This window comes from Citrus clementina, unplaced genomic scaffold (genome assembly GCF_000493195.1).
Source record: "Citrus clementina cultivar Clemenules unplaced genomic scaffold, Citrus_clementina_v1.0 scaffold_5, whole genome shotgun sequence".
Lineage (NCBI taxonomy): Eukaryota > Viridiplantae > Streptophyta > Magnoliopsida > Sapindales > Rutaceae > Citrus > Citrus x clementina.
Window position 1 is genome coordinate 3,736,059 of NW_006262201.1, and position 24,247 is coordinate 3,760,305.

The 24,247-nt window shown below is 34.4% G+C and overlaps 2 protein-coding genes and 2 pseudogenes across 3 annotated transcripts in view; 1 reads left to right on the plus strand and 3 right to left on the minus strand.

The window, feature by feature from the left end:
- The window catches only part of LOC18040674, an 8,491-nt pseudogene extending 5,133 nt beyond the window's left edge, over positions 1 to 3,358 (plus strand).
- LOC112098256 (putative 12-oxophytodienoate reductase 11) overlaps positions 1 to 14,835 on the minus strand; it is a 61,474-nt gene extending 46,639 nt beyond the window's left edge. The window contains exon 1 of the mRNA XM_024183982.1: positions 14,759 to 14,835. Within this exon, the coding sequence (XP_024039750.1) occupies positions 14,759 to 14,832 (74 nt within the window). The 5' untranslated portion in view covers positions 14,833 to 14,835. The remainder of the gene's footprint in view (positions 1 to 14,758) is intronic.
- Positions 14,836 to 14,884: 49 nt separating this feature from the next.
- On the minus strand, positions 14,885 to 19,330 carry LOC112098365 (putative 12-oxophytodienoate reductase 11). Of its 2 annotated transcripts, XM_024184515.1 has the most exons (6): positions 19,245 to 19,324; positions 18,905 to 19,045; positions 18,318 to 18,448; positions 17,821 to 17,982; positions 16,814 to 17,369; positions 14,885 to 14,902 (listed from the first exon to the last, which is right to left on the minus strand). In XM_024184515.1, the coding sequence occupies exons 1-6, from the start codon at positions 19,322 to 19,324 to the stop codon at positions 14,896 to 14,898; spliced, it is 1,077 nt and encodes a 358-aa protein (XP_024040283.1). In that variant the 3' UTR covers positions 14,885 to 14,895. The 2 variants fall into 2 exon arrangements, with proteins under 2 accessions (XP_024040283.1, XP_024040284.1); XM_024184516.1 differs by lacking the exon at positions 14,885 to 14,902 and having other exon boundaries at positions 16,780 to 17,369; positions 19,245 to 19,330.
- Positions 19,331 to 20,429: 1,099 nt separating this feature from the next.
- Positions 20,430 to 22,221, minus strand: LOC112097781 (annotated as a pseudogene).
- Between the last annotated feature and the right edge of the window lie 2,026 nt (positions 22,222 to 24,247).

Genomic DNA, 24,247 nt, shown 5'->3' on the forward strand with positions numbered 1-24,247 from the left:
TCAGTATTATTAATTAATTTTCAAAATAATAATAACAATTATATAATTAATAGATTCTGTTTTCATGATGATTAACTCAGATGATCAAGAGGAGGAAATAACTGAACAAACTAAAGATTTACAGAGTTCAATAGGTAAATAAATAATTAACATAAAGAGATTAATTAATTGTTAATTTACTGATTCAATTTCAGTATTATTAATTAATTTTTCAAAATAATAATAACGATTATATAATTTATAGATTCTGTTTTCATGACGATTAACTCAGATGGTCAAGGGGAGGATGATTATTATGTTCGTTATTGGCCGCTCTACAGAATGATAGAGAAGAATGATTGGCGAGGTGTGGAAGATTTCGTCACTAATGATCCCGATGCCTTGACCGCCAAGACTTTTGCACCGTGTTCAAAGACAATATTTCACGCGATTGTGGAGTTATGGGTTGATGTTGAGTCTGATGACGTCACATGCCTCCTCGATAAGCTGGCGTCAAAGGTCGATCCACAAACACTAGCACGACAAGATGTACTTGGGTGCACAGCTCTATTTCACTGTGCGGGAAAAGGGAATCTAAGGGCCTTAAAAGTCCTAGTGAAGTATAACCCTGATTTAACAACCATAAGGAGCAAGGAAAACGATCTTCCGGTTCAAATGGCAGCGTATAAGGGTCATAAGGATACGTTTCAGTATCTACTAGAGGTAACTCATGGAGTAGACATCTACAGCGGCAAGGATGGTGCCAACATGCTTTCATTTCTCATCGACGCTACTTTATACGGTCAGTATTATCGAATGAACATTGAATTGTTTAGATATACACACTTAAATCTTGTTTGCCGCTTTCGAATAATGTGCTCCGCTAAACCAAATTCCTGTTTCTACTGTTGATTGCTTGGTTATACTTTAGTTTTATTATCTTCGTTTATATATGTCTATATATGATGCTCGCATTATATAGAGATCAAATACATCGCCACTACTCTGACTTTGTTCATTAATTAGATGTAGCTTTGGATTTATTGAAGCTTCGTCCAACGATTGGCCGTGACAACATCGACTCTCGGAGAATTGTTCTAAACACGTTGGCTGAAAAGCCTTACGCGTTTGCAAGTGGGAGTCGGCTTGGACATTTGCAACGCTTAATTTACAATTGTTGGTGTCAACAATCTTTTACGAACACACACACACATCTATATAGTGATCCTCCAATGAAGGAGCCCTCATTTTAATAAAATGAGGAGGCACTAATTGGAAGATGACCCCATATATATGTGTGTATATATAGTGTTTATTTGTGTGACCTAACAAAACCAAGCAAATAAATTTGCAGGCACTCCTGTGGAAGAGGAACTTGTTCCTTCCATTCAGACCAACGGTAATCAAAATGTGGATGGAGACATGGAGAACCTTATCGTGACATCCAAAATCCACTCAAAAACATCCACACGTTTTGGATCTGCTAAGAAAATCACTACGACATTTGGTCTGTAAAACTGTTATATACTAAGTCTTCTAGAATTTATGATTCTGAATTGAAAGCTATTTCGTTTGTTTATACTTATGACAGGTGCAACGTGGCATAAATCGTATTGGATGCTCTGGAATGCCCTCATGCGACTAGGTAAGTCTTGAGAGGCTGTGTTCAATTAAAATATAGTTGTTTGAAATCAATTTATTTATCTCCTTTTTATTGATCGAGTTCAATTGCAGCCCCCAGCATCAAAGCTATACATGAACAAAAGTTAGCGCACATGCAGACAGTTGAAATTGTCAGAATTATCTGTAAAGAAGTGATTTGGACCCGTCACAGAAGAGAATTGAAGGGAGCATTGTTCACAGCTGCAAGATTGGGGATACATGAGTTTGTCAATGAATTTATTATGGCCCATAACATGACTGCAGATGTGTTGAATGAGGATCGGCGTAACATATTTGATGTTGCAGTTTTACATCGTCGTGAAAAAGTTTTTAATCTAATACATCGTGTAAATTTCACAATAAATTTATTTTCTACAGAAGGCAATTCTGGCAACAACATTCTGCATTTAGCGGCAGAATTGGTACCTTCAAGTGAAGTGGCTGGTGCAGCATTGCAGATGCAGCGGGAGTTGCAATGGTTCAAGGTGTGATTGCTCATCCGACAACTTAATACACCTTTTGATATTTAATAGTCACAATTTGATGTTTGTGGCACAATAGGAGAAATAAGTATTGATATTAAGACTAAAAAAATTGACAGAAACATAGACAAAAATAAGATTTCAAGCAACAGTTCCGATTTAAAAAATTAAAAAACAAGGTAAACCAGCGCCGTTTTTAACTTGTTTCTGTGAGCGTTCTATCACTTTGGCATTTGCAGGGCATATGTAGGCGTGAGAACGCATAAACAATTCTTCAAAATGAAAATTTCCGACTAATTTCTTAGTCCAAATGCCTTTAGTTATCATCTTCCCATTAAGTACATTGAGCCTTTCTGCACCCAGAAATCTACCTTAAAAGAAAGTTTTAGTCCTCGTGTTTATGACTTCTCTGCAGGCGGTAGAAAAACTTATCCATCCACACAGGCTAGGAGATGAAAAGAGTTCCAACAAAACTCCTAGAGAGGTCTTTACCGAAGAACACAAGGAATTAGTGAAAGATGGAGAAAAATGGATGAAGGAAACAGCTTCATCTTGCTCAGTTGTAGCTGCACTCATTATCACTGTAGTGTTTGCCGCAGCTTTCACGGTACCTGGTGGCAGTGACAGCAGAGGAATACCAAATCTTTTACATGAAAAATCTTTCATGATTTTTGCCATTTCAGATATGCTTGCGCTTTTTTCTTCCATTACGTCAGTTCTAATGTTCTTGGGCATCCTCACTTCACGCTACGCAGAAGACGATTTTCTTGTATCGTTACCAAGGAAGTTAATTATTGGCCTCGTCGCCTTGTTCTTTTCTATTGCAAGCATGATGGTATCCTTTGGTGCAACCGTTCACATATCTCTTTCTCATAAATGGAATCTGATTTTCATTCCAATTGCCCTTGTTGGATGTGTCCCTGTCACCTTATTTGCATTGTTGCAGTTTCCTCTGTTGCTTGATATATACTCATCTACTTATGGCCGCGGCATCATCATAGACAGCAGTTGGAGAGAATTAGCTAGCTGCGACTTGGTTGCCAAAGGTAGCTACAAAACACGGTTATAAAAGCTGACTAAACGGAGTTATTGTCCCATTGTGTAACTAATTCATTTCTTGTTGATTTTTCCTGATGCTTTTTCTATAATAATTGTTGAGTGTTTAGAGCTGTGTACTTGAATTGGGTTTAGAAAAGGCCATCCTGAGGATGGTTCGATTGAGGAACTGAATCTTAGAAAATTTATTCTGTTTTTTTTTTTTTATCTCATTTAGATAATAATTGATCTTTGACCATATTTGTTTGATTGAGAAGGATCTATTCATCTGATTCCAATCAGACCTTTCCCTTTAGAATCAATATTTATTCCTATGATCTTCATTTGATTTCCATCTGTTGAAAATTGATTAAAAAAGAAAGAGAGTTGAAAAATCAAATCTCCAAGTGGGAGAATGAAGAAAAGAAAAGCCACAAAATGAATAGTAGCCGCAAGATGGACAGTAGTCACTGGTGGCTATAAATAGAGGAGTGCTCCTCCTTATTGTTTGTATCCCAAATCCCAGAGAAGGAATCCAAGTTTTGGTGAGAAATTGAGAGAGAAAAATGTTCTTAAGCATGTAGTTATATTGAAGGAGAAGTTGGCTCCTCAATATGGGTATTACGGGTTTGCTTTGTTAAGGGATATTTCTCGGGATTATGTATTTGGAGCTTCGGTGAGAGAAAATTTATTTCTGAAAGTGGTTGTAATAATTTTTCACATAGTGAATTTTTTTCTCTGGTTGTCTTGTGACAACGGCAGTGGTTTTACTTCGGATTTGGAGTTTTCCACGTAAATCTTGTGTTGTGTGATTGGTATATTCTCCATTTAATTTTTCTTATTAATTTGTTGCTTGATAAATTGCTTGGAGAGATCTTGGGAGGAAGCTCAATTTCCTAACACCATCAATAGGCAATTAAAAGTTGGGATGAAAATTTTTGGACCACCAACCTGTCCGGAATGCTCGAAATCTTTGGTCGTAAGGTGACTAATGGTGCCTATTTCCTCTATAGAACCAGCCTCACATGGCCTTTTGTTAACAAAGCCAAGATAAAATTCTAAAGCACTCAAGAAGGTTACGGAGAAACAAGGATCGTGAAAAATGAGGCTTAGATCAAAATAGAATCGCAAAACCTCGCTTGAGGCTCTGTTTTTCACCTGCTGGACTACTGACTAATTTTAATTACAAGTTCAAATAAAATGTTCTAACACTACTACAAAAATGACCTTTACTGACACTTAGTTTCTGACATTTTTTAAAAAGTATCAGTAATTGTATGCATATGCACCATTTTCCGCTTTTAACAAATAGGTATTACAAATTACTGATATCAGTGTGTCAGTAAATTAAGTATCAAAAACCACTGGCACTGAAGTATCAGAGGTTAAAAAAAAATTACTATGATTTGTAAATCTTCCGACTCGAACCAAAGACTTTTAAAATTTAAAATTTTTACATTTGATCCAAAGACCACAAGACCTACAGATTCAAGATACGAGTATTTTTTAAAAGAATTAAAAACAAAAATATAATAGCAAAAGCAAAATCCCTAATCTCTTTCCCCCATTTCATCACCTTGTCAATCGAAAACAAAACAAATCACCATCACGCCGCCGACATACCCAAAATCTCTTCCGCCACTGTCGTCACTACTCTCGACTAGCCACTTCCGTCACTACTTTCGACTAGCCACTGCCGTCATCCCCGATGCACCAAAGTTTGTTCTCTATATTTTTGTCTCTTTTGCTGTCATCATCTCCTGTCATATCTCGTGCACCAAAGTTGGAAACCCACTGTCGTGACTTATGATTTTTGACCGTCACCCATAACTAATCCACTGCGGTCATCACCAATAGGCCGTAACTACTTCCAGTTATCATCAATACTCAACCGTTCGTCACCGGTAATAACTTCTCAGCCTCTGTCAGCCGCTGTCGTCATTGTCGCACTGCCTCAATCTCCATCGTCGCTGCTATACTGCCACAATCTCTGTTCAAGGTAAGCTTAAATGGATAAATAGAGCATGAAGAAAAGAGATAATGGACCTAAGTGTCCTGTGACCAGTAAGAGAGTTCAACGGGTATCCATGTCTTTTTTTTGGTATAGAGAATTCTTTAAAATTGCTCTACTAAATGTCATGTACTTCTTATTGAAACTTAAAAGATAATTTGATATAGATTAAATAGCTGAAGGAAAATATTATTTCTTCTTCACACCTTTTCCTTTCATGATCCTATACAATTTATACAAAGATAAGGAGGTATTTTAGGACTATGTTATGGCTTGACATAGGAGAGTTTCCTATTATATCCACGAAGATTGTGATTTGAGAAAGTTTAGGCTAAAACTAATACTAGCCGTTGTTGTCAAGTCTTGAACTTGGTAAGCCTTTAGATGGAAAATTTATTCCTTCCTTTTGTAGAGTTCATGATTGCCTTGCTGTCATTGTCTTGATTGTTGTTGATTTGAAATTGATTCTTATCAGGCCCCTTCAAACTAGGAATTGCCACGGGGTGTATTCCAAGTTTGTGCCGAAATTTTGAGAATAATGCTTTGGACAATGGTTTAGTGAATAAATCTGCCGTTTGCTGTGATGATGGAATATATCTTGTGTTGAGCAATCCACTTGTTACTTTTTCACGAACAAAATGATAATCAAGCTCAATGTGCTTGGTCCGTGCATGGAAAACAGGATTTTTTGACATATGGAGGGCGCTGATATTGTCACAAATAAGAACTGGAGGCTTTATCAGGTTTATGCCAATCTCTTTGAATATGTACGTAAGCCAAGTGAGTTCGATTGCCGTAGATGCCATGCAACGATATTCAGCTTCTGCACTCGAACGAGCAACGGTGGTTTGCTTTTTTTGAACTCCATGAGATACAATTTGATCCAAGGTAAATGCAGAAGCCACTAGTACTTCGTCGAGTTAAAGGGCAACCCGCCCAATCTGAATCTGAGAACCCATAAAGTGTCAAGGAAGTTTGTTTCAAATAGCGAAGTCCAAAGTTAAGCGTCCCTTTGAGGTACCGCAATATCCGTTTGACAGCTCGAAGATCAGCCTTCGTTGGTTGTTGGAATTTTTGACACACTTTGTTGACTGCATGTGTGATATCTGGTCTGGTGAAAGTGAGGTATTGAAGACTTCCCACTATTTGTCGATACTCAGTCGCATTGACGGGTTGTGCATCATCAAATCTTGGTACCTCTTTCACAGCCATTGGTGTGGCAACGGCTGTACTATCTTGCATCTTTGTTTTGTCAAGTAAATCCCTTGCGTATTTGGCCTGCGAAAGAAAGATACCTTGTTTAAATTTCTTGATTTCAATACCTAAGAAATAATTTAATGAACCAAGATCTTTTAAGGCAAATTGAGAACTAAGAGTATGAATGATGTGTTGAATTATTTTGCTATTATTGCCCGTTATTATCACATCATCAACATAAACCAATAATAAAACAATATTAGATTCAAAATGCAGTATAAAAAGGGAAGTATCAGCCTTGCTATTTTGGAAGCCAAGATTAAGAAGTGCACGACACAAGCAATCAAACCATGCTCGCGGGGCTTGTTTAAGCCCGTAGAGTGATTTGTTCAATTTGCACACATGCGATGGTAGTTTAGGATTGATAAAACCTGGTGGCTGCTCCATGTACACTGTTTCATTTAAATGGCCATGAAGAAATGCATTTCTCACGTCAAGTTGTTTCATTGACCAGTTGAGATTCACGGCAAGGGCTAAGACAAGTCTAATTGTTGTGTGCTTGATGACTGGACTAAAGGTTTCTTCATAGTCAATTCCAGGAACTTGTGTAAACCCTTTTGCTACAAGCCGTGCTTTGAATCTTTCAATGGCTCCCGTATCTGTGTACTTAATTCGATACACCCACTTGGACCCAATAATATTTGCATTTTTTGGTCTAGGAACAAGAGTCCATGTGTTATTTTGATTTAAGGCTTGAAGTTCTTCATTCATTGCAGTAACCCACTGAGGATATTTGAGTGCACTTTTCAATGTTTTTGGCTCAGTAGTAATAGATGTTTGCAATGCTAAACTGGGGTTATTTTTTAACTTATGACGGGTGACCATTGGGTGTGTATTTGAAATTGTTTCGGTTGAGGTCACAGGATGATTGTTTGTGGTGGCTTTTGTTTGGGATAATGCATTCACAGGTTGAATTGGTAATTCAATGGAAAGTCGATTAGATATATCAGGGAAGTCATGGTTGGTAATTTCAATCAAATTTTGGGGTTGAGTTGGCATGGCTATTGGCTGTATGACAATTTCTTTGCTAGTGTTGGAGACATTTTCTCCAGTATCCTTAGAGCTGTTATTGCCTTTAGAATTGCCTTTTTCAGCTCCAGATGGTAAGTTTGGCGTCATCACAACTTTTGAAATGTCCATGTTTTCAACAATTGTGGGCCTTTCACATGACTTTAAGCAACATCGTGGAAGTAAAGATGAAGAATTTGATGGCATCAAATTTTCTTGCATTAAATTGTTTTCTTCACTGCTAGGAAATTCTTCATTGTTAAGTTTTTCCTGCAAATTCATTAAAGGAGATAATTCAGCAAAAGGAAATACACTTTCATCAAATTTCACATGTCTAGATATATAGACACGTTTGGTGTCCGGATCCAAACAACGATAGCCCTTGTGTATGGGGTTGTACCCAAGGAAAACGCATGGAAGAGATTTTTTGTCAAATTTATTTTTATTGTAATCCCTTAAGTAAGGGAAACACCTGCATCCAAAAATTCTTAATTGCTTGTAATCAGGAGCCTTTTTGAAAAGCTTTTCATAAGGAGATTTCATAGAAACAGTAGAGAGCGGCATGAGATTAATTAGATATGTGGCTGTCATAAATGCTTCAACCCAAAGAGTCAAAGGTATTTGAGCTTGGAACATTAATGTCAATGCCGTCTCTGAAATATGCCGATGTTTTCTCTCTGCCACTCCATTTTGCTGTGGTGTGTAAGGGCATGAAATTTGTCCTGTAATACCGCAAATCTGCAGATGATCAATAAATATTTTCGAATTAAATTCACCACCCCCATCACATTGGAAAATTTTGATTTTCCTTTCCAATTGATTCTCCACTTGACGCTGAAACCTTAAAAAACAATCAAAGAAGTCAGATTTTCATTTTAAAGGAAATAACCATGAGAATCTAGTGCAATCATCAATGAAAAGCACATAAAATCTGAAGTTTTGATTCGAATTAACTGGTGCAGGACCCCACAAATCACAATGAACTTTTTGTAATGGAAATTCTGATATTTTATTAGACAAATTAAATGGAAGTTTACAACTTTTTCCTAATTGACATGAAGCACAAATACTAGATATTTTATTCCAACTAGAAAAGTTGATCTCCTTCCTTGATTTTAAAATACGTAAAACTTCAAGACTTGGATGTCCAAGCCGTTTGTGCCAAAGTTCTATTGTATCAAAATTTCCTTTTATTGCATTTAATGCTTTCTGATTGCTTTCCTCCAAAACATAGAGATTGCCGCTTCTACTGCCTTTCGCCAGCACTTTGTTCTGTTTATTCTTAACAATAAAGCCGTTAGCATCAAATTCAAGAGAACAAGGAAAATCATTAGTAAGTTGTGCCACAGATAGTAAATTCTTTTTCAATTGAGGGACAACAAGTACATCTTTTAGTAATAAAGGGCCATATTTAGTTTTTATAGAAATATTTCCAATATGTGATATATCAAGTTTTTGTCCGTTACCTACAAAAATCTTATCATGGCCTTTATAACTAAAAATTTTGTCGAGTTTACCTGGATCATTGACCATGTGTGCAGAAGCCCCCGAGTCCACATACAAATGTTGATCGTTTGATTCATTAAAGTGCATCGCAGCAAGGGCTTGTGGCACTTCTTCTTGATCCAGATATTCATATCGGCTCCAACATACAGCAGCACTGTGGCCCTTTTTTCCACATATTTGACAAATAATGATGTCTTCTTTTTCTTGATGGTTGGCATTGCTCTTTGGAGCAGTTTGAGCATTTGAGGCAATTTGTCTTTTTTGAGAATTAATGACTTTATTTTCGTTTTGATATGAATGGCTTCCATTTTTGTTTGGGCCCCCACCATTTTGCACAAAACCTCTTCCACGACCACCGTTTCTACCTCCTCTTTGGTTTCTTCCCCTTCCTCTAGCACCAAAGAACGCCTGATTTTGATTAACAAGCATAACATCTTCTTGTTTTTGTACCATTATGGTTTGTTCATGATTCTGAAGAGCAAGGATGAACTGCTTTAAAGTTGGATATGGAGGCTTAGTTAGCATGGCAGTCTTGAAGTCCGCGTACTTAGGCCCCAAGGATCGTGCAAGTTGGAAGACTTTGTCTTCATCAGAAATTGGTTTCCCAATTGTTGTCAAGTTGTCGCACAATGATTTGAATTTCTTAAGAAATTCTTCGAGCTTGGTATTTCCCTTTTTAAGGGAGTAGAGGCTATCCTTCAACCAAGATTCTTGTTCCTTGGTGGCTGGAAGCATCTGCTCTTCAATGGAGAGCCATACTTCACAAGCAGTTTGGTCTTCTACAATCAAGCTCAGAACATCTTCAACCATCATCCCTCTAAGCCATGTCATCAATAATCCATCATTATTCATCCATTGGATAAATTCCGGATTTATTATTTCTTTCCCATCTTGTGTAACCATCTTCGTTGGAGTCTTGTCTTTTGCAATGTGATGCTCCATCTCGAGGCTTTTGATTAAAGGAAGGACTTGAGACTTCCATAGAAGATAATTATTTGATGTGAGTTTAATAGAAACAAGACTGGCACATTGATGAAAGGATTGAATGGTGAGTTTTGGTTCTGCAAAATTTTCAGCCATCTGCTCTGATACCATAAAAGATAATTTGATATAGATTAAATAGCTGAAGGAAAATATTATTTCTTCTTCACACCTTTTCCTTTCATGATCCTATACAATTTATACAAAGATAATGAGGTATTTTAGGACTATGTTATGGCTTGACATAGGAGAGTTTCTTATTATATCCACGAAGATTGTGATTTGAGAAAGTTTAGGCTAAAACTAATACTAGCCGTTGTTGTCAAGTCTTGAACTTGGTAAGCCTTTAGCTGGAAAATTTATTCCTTCCTTTTGTAGAGTTCATGATTGCCTTGCTGTCATTGTCTTGATTGTTGTTGATTTGAAATTGATTCTTATCAAAACTAACTGCTTCTACATATGATTTTATAACAAACTTTTAAGATCAATTAACATTGTGGCTTTAGGTTCCGTGAAGCCACAGTTGATTTTAGATCTATTGATTTTATTTTAAATTTTGTTTTTATCACAAATGAGCAGCTGATTTTTTTTTATGGAATAGAAATTGCAAGAGATGTTGTTTCGAAACAAGGCAAACAACCTTTGTGAGATACCATACATCGAATCCTTTGGCCCCGAATAAATTGCTTATAATTATATGGGTGGTATGTTAAGACTTTTTGTTCTTTCTTCATTTAAATTGATCCATTTTATCTCTTTGCATATGAAAGAAAACAGAGATGTTGTTTCGTTGCTGAGAAAATAGCTCAGAGAAAGATATGTTTCTGGAATCTGTACATTACACTGGAAACTAAGCAGGGCAGTGCCCTTACCATTCGCTGTAATATAATTACTATTCTTCATGATTCAATTAACTAGAATGAGATTCTCATAAAGTTAAGTGGAGTGTTATGGATAACAGTAAAATTAAACTGCTTTTTTCTTCTTTTTTTCTCCTCACTGGATGAGAAGTTGGTTAAGCCAACTCTACTGCATATAAAATTATTTGTGAAGAAATGAAATCTTCAGCCAGGATACTGCTAGGAGTATTAAGGAAACATCCTTTTGGGCAGCAAAGAAATAATTAACTATGCGATTAGTTTAATAGTAATCATTGATTACCTTCATAAATCAAACCTCATGTTTAAGTGGCTGGAAGAAGTATAATACACTTAATGCTTTTCTTTTCCCCTATGTAGCCGGAAGAGCATATCTCTATTTTTGATAGCTATGATCATACCTCTAACTGCGTGCATTGGTATCATAATTTTGACTGAGGTTGCTGGTTTTGTCAACTTGTAGACCTGCTTCTTCTGCCAATTTGGGCACTCAGTGGTTTGTGCTGACTATCTTACACTTTGAAAGTGGTTTGTGCTGACCAGCTTACACTTTGAAAGGGGTTCATCATGGTATGCAGTTTTCTTGTTTGTTTAAATGATATGCCTTTACAATTATTAAAAATGAACACAACATCTCTGTTTTACTCAGCACATCAAATCTATGCATCATTCTCTCTGTTTGTTTATTCTTATGTACTATTTGAAAAAGGCTTGCTCCCAGTCTTTAATTCATGTCATGAATCCTCCTTTTTGTTTGGCTATCACAGATGCCAGTGTAACAAATACTGAACAAGCTCAAATTATAATTTCAGGTTTTATTGGATAGAGTAGAGAAATTTATCCAATCTGTTGCCGTATATGAAGATCAAATCTTTCAGAAGAGGACACGTATACAGCAGGTATGTTAGCCTCCTCCTGTTTCTGATTCATTTTTCACTTTGTAATGGCATTGATTGTATTTACTGTATATAGTTGGATGAAATTAGAAATATGTGCATAAGTGCCCAAATAAATAAGTTTTTTTTTCTACTAAAGTACAAAAGATAGCTAAACCTAGAAATGTAATTCAAAATATGAGTTCCTGGGGAAATACACCAAGAAAGATGCATGATACCTTTCCATGTTACTTACCTGGCTTGAAAAAATGCCTTTAGTAATACTTCCCTGACTTTGCAGTAGGAATCACATGGCCAAGGCACACAATACATATCAGAAACATTTTTCTTTATAAGACCATGATTGAAGTTATAAGCTTGTAAGGATCAATGTTTGTAATAGGCCTTTTGAAGTCATAACACATTGTTTATTCTTGTCATCATAGATTTTTTTTTTTTTGGAGATGTTCTTTTAATTGTAAATTCTTGGAGTGCTTTTGGGGCTAGTGGACGTGTTCACCTTTTGTAAATCTTTTTCTGTAGCATACAATCTTTTATTAACAACCCCTCGGGGGGACTGTGATTGAAGTCAAATCTACAAGAAGTCTTAACTGTTTATAGAGTGTGCATAGCAGGGTAATAAAGGACATGTTCTTCCAGGCATATGGTAACTATACAATTGAACACTTGATATATCCCTCTAAACTTATAAGTGCTATCAAAGGAAGAAAATTTAAGGGGTAGACTTCATTGTGTTTGCAACGTCGATGACAAAGCGATATCTAACATCGGCTTTAGCAAGGCGCTCCAAGGCTGTGTTCACATAGTCGGCCGGTATGACCTCAATATCAGCTCTGATGTTGTGTTTATTTTAAGTCTTAATTTTTATTAGTTACTTCACTTATGAATTAGCTCGACTTATTAAAAAGCCACTAAGGCCCGTCTTATTGCTCATCACTCACTTACGATTTAAGAGAGGTTAATGACAGCAATCAAAAAAGTGGTAGCTAGATTCTTTTTAAAAAAATTTGTCTCTCTCTATATTAATTAACTGATGAACATTTAATGATTGATACACTGCGTATTGTTGGAGAGATTATGTGAATAACCATGAGATGTACAAAACAATTATATGGATTAATTGCGAGGTTGTTATTAGTGGGGATATGTTACAATATTGTTGCTTGTACGTCATGAAAGAGCTCTTGCAACTTCATAATCAATGGGCTACATATGTTGCCAAGTTAATTATAGCCCAAAATCACAAGGTAATATATGAGTAATTTATGATGATTTTTTCATCCAAATATCCAAGATTTATTATTTGTTGTGTACTAATTGATATTATGTACTTGTAGGTGGGAAAAAAATGAAGCCACATATGGATATTTATTGACACTCTTGTGCTTCTTTTTGTCCGTTAATGTTTGTTGAAACTTAATTTAGTACTTTACTGTTTAGAACTTGTCAAAAGCTTAATTTGATACTTATGTTTTTCTTTTCCAAACAGTGGTGTAATTGAATTACATTAATTTAAATGATGTATTTGGAATGTTTGTGAATTGTGTTGTGAGATTTGGTATATTTAATATATTTTGAGTTTTCTTTTGATTGTAGAAAAAAAAATATAATTAAAATAAAAATATACTATTAACAAAAGTAGCATAACATCAATAAATACTGACACTAAATATTTTAAAATGACATTAATAATATTTTACGTTAATGAATCAGTGTGCTCTTGATACTGTAGTCACATTAATCATTGACATGTAAATAATATCATCAAACACTGATACCATCGTGTCATTATTTTAGTGATACTATTGTGACAAAAATTATTGACACAAAAATCACTGACACTAATTTTCAGTGTCAGTGTGTTCTGGCTGGAGCATTATTGACACAATTAACAAGTGTCAGGAAAAGTAATTACTGACACTAATTTAGTATCAGTAAAGCCCATTTTTCTAGTAGTATATAAACACTCAACAAGGATTATAGAACAATCGTCATGAAAAATGTTGAATTTAAACTCAGCAAATAACCAAGTTTAATCCCCTAAGATCCACTCCTAATCACTTAAATCTCAGAATTACACCTGTAAAGATCAAGCTTAATGCAATTGACTCTTAACGATTCAAGAATGATAATCAAAACAACAAGAACAGAAACAAAATTACACAATTTGACAGTAGAAATTTATAGTGGTATGGCTTCAAGCAAACCTACATCCATTGCGAAAAGAGAAGCAAGATTTCATTAATTTCAGTTTTTCAAGATTCAGTGTTGCAGAGAGTGTGTGACAGGATCACCAGATTTTAATAACCACTCATGAGGCCTTATATACAAAGAGATATATAACGGCCTTAACAGCTATTCGCACCAGTTGATTGGACACGTGTCAATGCTTCATCCACTCTGTTATGTAAAACAGCAAATGTAGCTGTTGAATTTGATAAGTGATGCCCGTAAAAAATCATGTGTGTCACCTAGTCTTCCATCTGACAATACATAATGTCAGAAGTCCCTCCGAAGCTCTACAAATGGCATGTCATACATGCAAGAGCAACATGTCATAAAGGTCTAGAGAATGTAACCGACTTGTCATTCTTGATCGCAAACCCAGAATTGAGCTTGATCCTTCAACAAAAAATGACCAAGAAATGGCAAAAATCATAGAAGATGATTGATCCGAAAAATTGGGTATTCCTATGACATCAAAGAAAAAGTTAATAAATTACTAACAAGTAACATTTATGACTAAGATCTTTTCTCCAGAGTTTCTCAAAAGAGTAATGTTAGGTATCCAAGCATATAAGTCTTAATTTAAATAATAACTAATATGATATTCATTCATTGGATAGCAGTTAAGTAATTTTACAAGTTATGAAAATCTATCATCTAATAAATTAATGACACAAGACTCAAGTTGGGAGTCCAATGTTTAGATCCCTAGCATTATTGTCGTTAAAGATATAAATAATAATGTTCTCATAAAAATATTAGAAGAAAAAAATAGTAGCAAAAAAATTGAGTAAACGAATAATTAATGTTCGATAAAAAATTATTAGGTAAAGGAACCTGTGAGACAGATTGAACTGTCCCATTCTGTAGGGAGTGAGAAGAGGAACGGTGGTGGTGGCGGCTGCTGCCATTGATGCAATCTTTCAACTCTGTCTTGCCTCAATCTCTTTCTCTGCTTATAGCTTCTTCTCCCTTCAACATCTGATTTTATAGAAAAGATGAGCATATAATTCAAATTAGAAAAGTCTGAATTTGAATCTCCTGTGATAAAAGTAAAAGAAAATTTAAAGAGAGGAGTGATGTATGCAATTAGATTTTTCATCTAGCGAGTAACTAGCACTTACCTTCCATCTGGCTCGTAATTAATGAGTCCAAATTATATATCAAACAGTCAAATATGAAACGCGAACTAATACAAAAATTGAAAATTCTGGAAGTATAAAATTAAATAACGGTCTCTTTTTTCCATAAGATTTCCACCACGTGAATGAAAAAAAAAAAAAAGGTAAATGTTTGTTAGTCCTTACATTTTTAATTAAGTGTTTATTTAATTTTAATATTTAAAAAATATCACAAGATACCTTTATTGTTAAATATATTACACTCCAACCCATACGTTTTTTTTATAGTAATTTTTTAAGGATATCAATTAAAAGAAAACAATGATAATTTATCAAATCAACTTTAAAAGTAATATAAAAATTTACACAAACTTTATATTATTATTTTATTTTAAGATTAATTTGATAAATTAAATTTTATGAAATAATTATTCGTAAGATTATTATAAGGATATTAAAAAGTGCTTTAAGTTGGCTTGTATTAATTTATTTATAAATAATTATTAGTATAATTGTTGCACAAGTACAAAAAATATTAGTTCTTTTGCACTGATATTTATTCTTTGATTTACTAATAAATAATTATTCATTAATTTGCTAATCAAAATTTTTGTTGATAAATTAATTAATGTCAAGAATATTTTCGGAAAGATATAATTGTAAAAGAAAAGAAAAAAGTAAGGGTAAGAATGTAACATATTTTACTATATGATCTTTTGAGTTATTTTTAAAAATATAGGGAATGAATAATCACTCAAGTCAAAAAACAAAGGGACTAAACGAGAATTTACCCTAAAAATATATTGAATATTCAATTATGAAACACCCAACTAATATATTTATTTAAATTTTTAGAAGACTAATATTGAGGGGGATCTTTAACTTTTTTCCTAAAATCAATATACATCATTTATTCTCTTACTGTTTCTCTAATACCCTAAAACTCTCCTTGCACTAAAACATTTAAAGGAAAATAAGTAAAAGAAAAATATCTTCTTATTGATTTTTTATTCACCGAAACACATATTGTTTTAGTACTTAATTTTTATGTAAATGCTGTTTATATAATTTTATTTAATTGACAATAAAAAAAATAAAAATATATTTAAAAATAAAGGTAATACGGTTAGACGTTATTGATCACTATAAAAATAATAAAAGATAAATGATAGTACGGAAATACTGACAATCACCCCTAAAATTAATGATGCTCTTTTTTCAAATTAACGAGTGTTCAATAATCAACGGAAAATTGTGAGTTGTTTAATTTTTTTAATTTTGCTTACTTGTAGATGCTAAAAGCTTTGATCTTTTGTTAGTCGCCTGATGGGAAACCATATCATGGGTCAACCACGATCCATCAGTTTGTTACAAATCCAACTAAACAGATAAATTTACTTCATGAGTTTGTTATAAAATTAATACAAGATAAATTTACTTGTTTGTGAGGTAGTAGAACCAACTAAACACATGAGTTTGTTACAAATCCTCAGTGAATTCAAAATTTGACCAATTTAGTAAACGAATTAAATCTAAATCTCTGTTCTGAATTGTTAAGTTCGTTGTACAGAAATAATAAACAAAGAATCAAATCAAATTTGAATTCAATTAAATTTTTTATCTACGATTATTTATGAAATAATGATTAATAACAACAAAAATCAAGAACAAAATTTCGCAAATTTCACTTTAATCAATGTCGCTCTCATTCTCACTTAATAATTTTTGTTTTAAAACTTAAGCTAATTTTAGGAAAGGATAATCTGTGTACCCAACAACAGGATCAGGAATGTAAAACGTGCTTCTGTTGTACTTGTTCAAAGGTGCATTCAGCTCAAAGCGCTTCGGCAAATCCGGATTAGCTAAAAACAGACGGCCAAAAGCAACCAAATCTGTATAATTCGCTGCAACAGCTTTGTTGCCTTCATCTCTACTATATCCTCCAGCAGCAATGAAAGTTCCCTCAAAAGCTCTCCTCATCGACAACAAGCTGCGTTGAGTTTCAGACTTGTCAGTGAGTTGAATCATCCTTGGCTCGATTACGTGTAGATAAAGAAGCTTAAATTTGTTGAGTGCTTTCGCCATGTACAGGCCAAGTGCTTCCGGATTTGAGTCTACGGCTTCCGCGCACTCAGCATAAGGCGACAGTCTCATGCCAACTCTTTCGGCTCCGATTTCACGAACCACAGCTTCAACTACTTCCAGGGCGAATCGGCATCGGTTTTCAAGGCTTCCGCCGTATTCATCCGTCCTGTCATTTACTTGATCTTTCATGAATTGATCAATCAAGTAGCCATTTGCTCCATGAATTTCAACCCCATCAAAACCTATGAAATGGTATCCGAAGTTAAAATAAGCACCGGTAAACTTCAATTAATTCTCCCCAATAAAATGACAATTTTCAATTTATCTTCCGAAGGTGTGAACACCTTAATTCACCTTATTTTTCGTTCAAAAGATGATGGCAATGGAGGTACGTGATGATTTTTTTTTTTTTTAACAATGAATGGGATTAATTAATGTTCTTACACTTTTAAAAGGTAAATTGAAGATTGTCATTGTAAATAGAAATAAATTAAAAATTTTCCTTTTATATATAAAAACACATTGTCGAATTAAAATGTCTATGGCCCAATTTTAAAATAAGGACTTGTTAGTTGCTTCAATTCGTAGCAAAGAATAGCATAAAAGAAAGTAAAACAATAGTACATTACTCATATTCGTATTTCATAAAATGCGTGACGTCATATATGTATTTTAATATAGGATCAGGGTTACCTGCTTCAATTGCATTTCGAGCGGCAAGTCTGAAGTCATTTACAATTTTTGGGATTTCTTCTATGCTCAATGGACGAGGAGGTGACCAATCTAGTCCGTCTACGCGGGGCGTCACTCCCTTAGAAGTACTTGAGATTGGAGCTTCTCCATTTGGCTGAAGGCCTGTGTTCATTAAATATATATCATATTAAAATTCGCACTATTTACACTAAATAATCAGAAATTAGTTTTAAAAAAAAAACCCAAAAAAACATTATATTGATTAAGAAACTGTTCCAAACAAGGACACGTTATAACTTTAAAAGGTAAATACTCTTTCGGTCCCTATAACTCAACTGAATTTTTTATTTATCTAAAAGATTCTTGCTGAGTATCTATTTCCTTTAAAATCGACCTAATTAATCACTATTTTTTAAAATATTTGTAACAAGAGGTTAGTTTTATCGTTTCGTTTTTAACAAAAATATTTCTTGAGTCTATTAACCTTTTGATCATACCATAATTAGAGACTCGGCCTGCATGCCAAATTTGGCAAAAAATGATGCCACCCTTCTGATGAACAGCATCCACAATTGGTTTCCAAGCTTCCACTTGCTCCTTTGTCCAAATTCCAGGTGTGTTTGGATACCTTCAATTTATTTAAATTAAATGGTTATTATCAAAAGTATTTCTCCAAAATCTGCTTCTTATGCTACCCTTTGAAATTAATATTCAACTTACATCAACATTACTTCTTAGTTTCTCGAACATTAAAATTTTTTTTATGATTTCAAACCCCTTTTCTTCTGAAAGAACTTTTTTGAAGATTCTGGAAAACAATTGGCAGAGACTTTGCAATCACACTTCAAAGAAAAATCGTTCTGCATCATCTAAAAGTAGGGCGTCAATATATAATTTACGGAAACACTCAACAGAAATTAAAAAAAAAAAATCCAATTAGTTCAATATGACTTGAAAAAGAAATTGGGAATCATATGGAATTAATTTTGAAAATATATTTATGTTTTTCATAGAATTCACATATGCAAATGACATGCGTTTAATTACCGAAAAAAAGGAAGCAAAAATATATTCACAAAATTACCCTTGAGCAGTGTTGGAATCCCCAGTTGCTTCAGCAATGAGAAAACCACCGTTAGTAGTGCGCTGAGAATAATATAAAATGGCATGTGGCTGTGGAATGTGGTTGTATGATCTAATTCTTGTCAATGGAGCCAATACCATTCTGCAAAAATAAGCAAATCCATTAGTTCATGTTAATTAAAATAAATTCTCAAAAAAAGTTGATAAATTACTAACAAGCAACATTTATGACTAATTTTCACCCATTAAGCGGAGTGTCTTAAAAATATAAATAATAATGTCGTCGTACAAACATTAGAAGAAAAACTTAGTAGATAAAATAATTATATAAGCAAAGGAACCTGTGAGAGAGATTGAATTGTCCCATTTTATAAGCAGTGAGAAGGGGAATATTGGTGGTGGTGGCGGCGGCCGCTTCCATCGATGCAATTAATCTTTCAACTCTGCCTCGCCTTATTCTCTTCTCCGCTTATCGCTTCTTCTCCCATCAACATTCTATTTTATAGAAAAGATGATCAAATAATTCAAATCAGAAAAGTCTAAATTTGAGTCTCGTGGGATTAAAAGTCAATTATTGTAAAAGAAAATGTAAAGAGAGGAGTGACGCAGATTGATGTTTGCAATTAGATCTCCCGTCTACTGGGGAACTTCTATTGACCTTTCTTAATTAAAAGTCTTTTGTCCTTTTCTAATCTGTTTTGCCGGCACCATGAGGGGATCAATTAAATCAAAATTATATATTAAATAGTCAACAATGAAACACGAACTAATACAAATATACAATATTGAAATCTGTAGAAGGCTAAAATTAAATGGTGGTCTCTTATTTCAATAAGATTCCTACCACGTGAATGAATACAAAACTTGTATCTTAATAGTCAACTATAAAACACCAGCTAATATATTTATTGAAATTTTTAGAAGGCTAAAATTAATGATGCTCTTTCTTTTTCTTTTTTTCTTTTTTTTTTTATAACAAGTGTTCCATAATCCACGGTTTGTGAGTTGTTTTATTTATTTATTTTCTTACTGGAGACGTTAATTGCTTTGATCGGTTGACGAACCATATCATGGTGTCCATGATCCAATGATATTTGATAAGATCAAGATCAACTACTTACTCTCCAGCAAGAAGCAAGTAGAATTTGCGCAAGTAATGCTAAAAAAATAATGGATGGCTGCAGAGTGCAGACAGAAATAATTAGCAGTATACTCAGTTGGGGTTATGTATTAATTAATTGTTTTCAATTAACATGATAATCCCAATCAGGAATAGTGGATTACTATTGTTTTTGTCACTGTTTTATTAAAATTTTCGGTCCAAATATCACTACTCCTAATGCTAATTCAAAAGCCAAACCTAGGAAGCAATCCCTGGTTATAAATGAATCATGCATTAACTATTTTCATTTCAAACATTCATCTTGTTTACAATAATAAATTGCCCTCAATTTTCATGTGCCAAAAACACTTTAAAAAATCACAACATGAAAAGCCAGCATTAACTATATAAATTAATCATGCACTCAAGCAGTAACTTCTAGGAAAGGATAATCTGTGTATCCAACAACAGGATCAGGAATGTAAAAAGTGCTTCTGTTGTACTTGTTCAAAGGTGCATTCAGCCCAAAGCCCTTCGGCAAATCCGGATTAGCCAAGAATAAACGACCGAAGGCAACCAAATCTGTATTATTTTCAGCAACAGCTTTGTCATCTCTATTGTATCCTCCAGCAGAAATGAAAGTTCCCTAAAAACCGCTTCTCATTGGCAGCAAACTGTGTATAGTTTCAAACTTATCATTGATTTTGATCATCCGCGGCTCCATTACGTGCAGATCAAGAAGCCTAAATTTGTTAAGTGCTTTCGCCATGTACAGGCCAAGTGCTTCCGGATTTGAGTCTCCAGTTTCCATGTAACTAGCATAAGATGATAGTCTCATGCCAACTCTTTCAGCTCCGATTTCGTTAGCCACAGCTTGAACTATTTCCAACGCGAATCGGCATCGATTTTCTAGGTTTCCGCCGTATTGATCTGTTCTGTCATTTACTTGATCTTTCATGAATTGATCGATCAGGTATCCATTTGCTCCATGAATTTCAACCCCATCAAAACCTGTGAAAAACCATTTAAGTTCAAGTAAACATTTTTATATATACAAAAGCACTCCTGAAAAGGGGAACTTTCGAACTAAAATGTTTATATATAGCCTTGTTGTCCCCATTCTTGAACTACTGCTATATTTTAGTTTCACGGAAAATCAATAATGTATAACAATAAAGATTATTGTCTCGTTTAATCCTTTGCATTTTTTAACATGTGTCCAAACCCATAAATTTCTTCATTTTTAAAGGAGTGGGCAAGCAATCCGATGTAATTTTGTAGCTAACAGTAAACTAAATAAATCAAAACAATGATACATGGCTCAAATTTGTGTTTTAGAAAGTGTACACGTCAGTATATATTCTTAGAATTACCTGCTTCAATTGCATTACGAGCAGCAAGTCTAAAATCATTGACAACTAAAGGGATTTCTTCAGTTCTTAGAGGACGATGAGGTGACCAATCTACCCCATCTAAGCCAGGTGTCACACCCTTACTAGTACATGAAATTGGAGCTTCTCCATTTGGCTGAAAACCTGCTTGTTTTAAGTTGTGAAAAATCAAATTTACTTTTAGCGAGAATTATTTAAAACTAAAATTAGCACATTAAATTTCAATATACTAGCAAATAAGTAAAAAATAATAAAAAAATAATGGCATTAACATAATATGAATGAATTACTAAATATTCCTTTACAATGCGAACAAAATGGTTGTTAAGGTTGGTCGGCTGGTAGACTAGTGCTCTCAACAACTTCAATTCCCTTTTAGTGGGACTCACTAAAAAATTTGCCATTTGCCCTTCTACGGATAAATATATCTTTTCAAATATAAGTAGAAGTATGTATATATGTGTGTGTATATAATTTTTTTAGTGCCAGCATTCTCTTTTTTTTTTTTTCTATACGAACACCCTTTTAAATCATGGAGTTTAATATAGTTAATTTTTAATATTATTAAACCTCACAACTTAATATATCCAAAGGTGGAACCAAGATTTTGGTTCAGCTTGTCAAAAATTGAGTGGTGGGCACTGTTAGTGCCGCACCGGAAAGGAAACCAAAAAAAAGAAGAAAGAAGAAGAAGAAGAAACAAAGGGTGGCGGGCCGCTTAGGAAAGAAAATAATAATAATAATAAATATAATAAAATAATATTATTTATAGCTTCATTTCCTCTCTCCTCTACATCCAATTCTTCTCTTCTTCTTCAAATCCATTTTGAGATAAGAGAGAGTGAGATTTGAGTGATTAGTGATTTTAGAGATTGGGTGTATTGGGGCTTTGGGTAGTGAGCAAAAATATTACAATACTTGTAATCCTCATTTCACTAGTAAAATATTTTCCTTCTATCTTCGCTCGTGAACATAGGCTAAAAGTCGAACCACGTAATTTCTAGTGTCCTTATGTGATTCTATTGTCTCATTATTTCTCAATTTCAGTTTACTTGGGTATCTACTTCACTAATCACTTTTCTAACAGTGGTCTCAGAACTATTGGTTGTATTTTTGGAGTTGGGTACTATTTACGTAAATGTTACTACATATATGGCACTATTCACGTATACGGTACTGTTCACAAGAAACGGTGGGAGCGATCCAAGAGTTTTGTGGTACAAAGTAGGGAATAATGGTGTGAGTAAAGTAATCGGATGGTTTTGTACACGTCTAGGAAAGTTTTTTCGCAGAGATGATAAGAGCCTAAAGAGTTTGGGTTTTAAGTGGGACGATTGTGTGCAGTATTTATTAACAAATGGTGACAAAGTATGAAATTAAAAAGTTCAACAGAAATAATTTTTTCGTTGTGGAAAATAAAGATGCAGGCAATTTTGAGGAAAAATAATTGCTTAGAAGTAATTGGGGAAAGGCCTGCAGAAATCACTGATGACAAGTGGAGTGAGATGGATGGAAATACCATTACTGATCTACACTTGGCACTTGTAAATGGGGTGTTATCTAGTATGGCGGAGAAAAAGATAGGCCAAATCACTACACGATAAGATATTCTTAAGGTAGAGACTTTACACTCTTCTAATGGCGGAAACCACATTGGTGACCGATCATATCAACACCTTGAAGACTCTATTTTCACAACTCACAATGTTGGGTCACAAAATAAAGGAAAATAAATGTGTAGAGCTTCTATTTCAGAGTTTACCAGATTTGTATGATCAATTCATCATCAATCTGATAAATAATAACCAAGCGAACAGTCTAATCTTCGATGATGTTGCCAGTTGTGTAAAAAAGTGATCGGCGGACACTGTTAATGCCGCACCGAACAGTCTAAATGTATTATTTAGATTATGTAAAATAATTTTTTTGATCTATCATACATTTGGTAATATAAACATGTTTCTCAAATGCGCATCATAAACATGAAATGGCCTCCAATGTTTTATTTTTTTTAAGGTGAACCTCCACAGTAGGAGAGAAGTTTTATTAGTAGGAAAAGAAAGATTACACCTGCTTGGGGGGACACAATGAGTCTAATAGTTGCATGAACAAAAGTTCCCAGAGGCGTAATAGTGAGGAACAGGTCTTAAAGGTGACTTATGAAGGAGGAAGAGGTTATGAGGAGCAAGCATTAAAGGTGACATATGAAGGAGGAAGAGGTCGTGGTCGTGGAGCCTACAGAGGAAGAGGAAGAGGGAGAGGTCGAGCAGACTTCAACAAGGAAACTGTGGAGTGTTACCGATGCCATAAACTTGGACATTTTCGATATGAATGTCCTTCTGGGAACAAAAAAGCAAATTATGCAGAGCTTGATGAGGAAGAATAAATGCTTTTGATGTCTTGTGAGGAGCTGTATGAGGCTATAAGAGACGGTGCATGGTTCCTCGATTTAGGGTGTTCTAATCACATGTGCGGTGATCGAACTTTGTTTAGTGAACTCGATGAAAAATTTCGGCATTCGGTAAAATTAGGGAACAACACCAAGATGAATGTCATGGGAAAGGGAAGTGTAAAACTATTGCTAAATGGAGTCAATCATGTTGTTACGGAGGTATACTATATTCCGGAGTTAAGAAATAATCTCTTGAGCATAGGGCAGTTACAAGACAGAGGCTTGGTTATTTTGATCAAGGGAAGGATGTGTAAGATATTTCATCCAGAGAAGGGTCTGATCATTCAAACCAACATGAGTGCCAATAGAATGTTTATCTTGCTGACTCAGTCTCAAGCTCCTTCTCAAGCACAATCTGATCAGTGCTTTCACACAAGAGTTGAAAATTTATCTCATCTT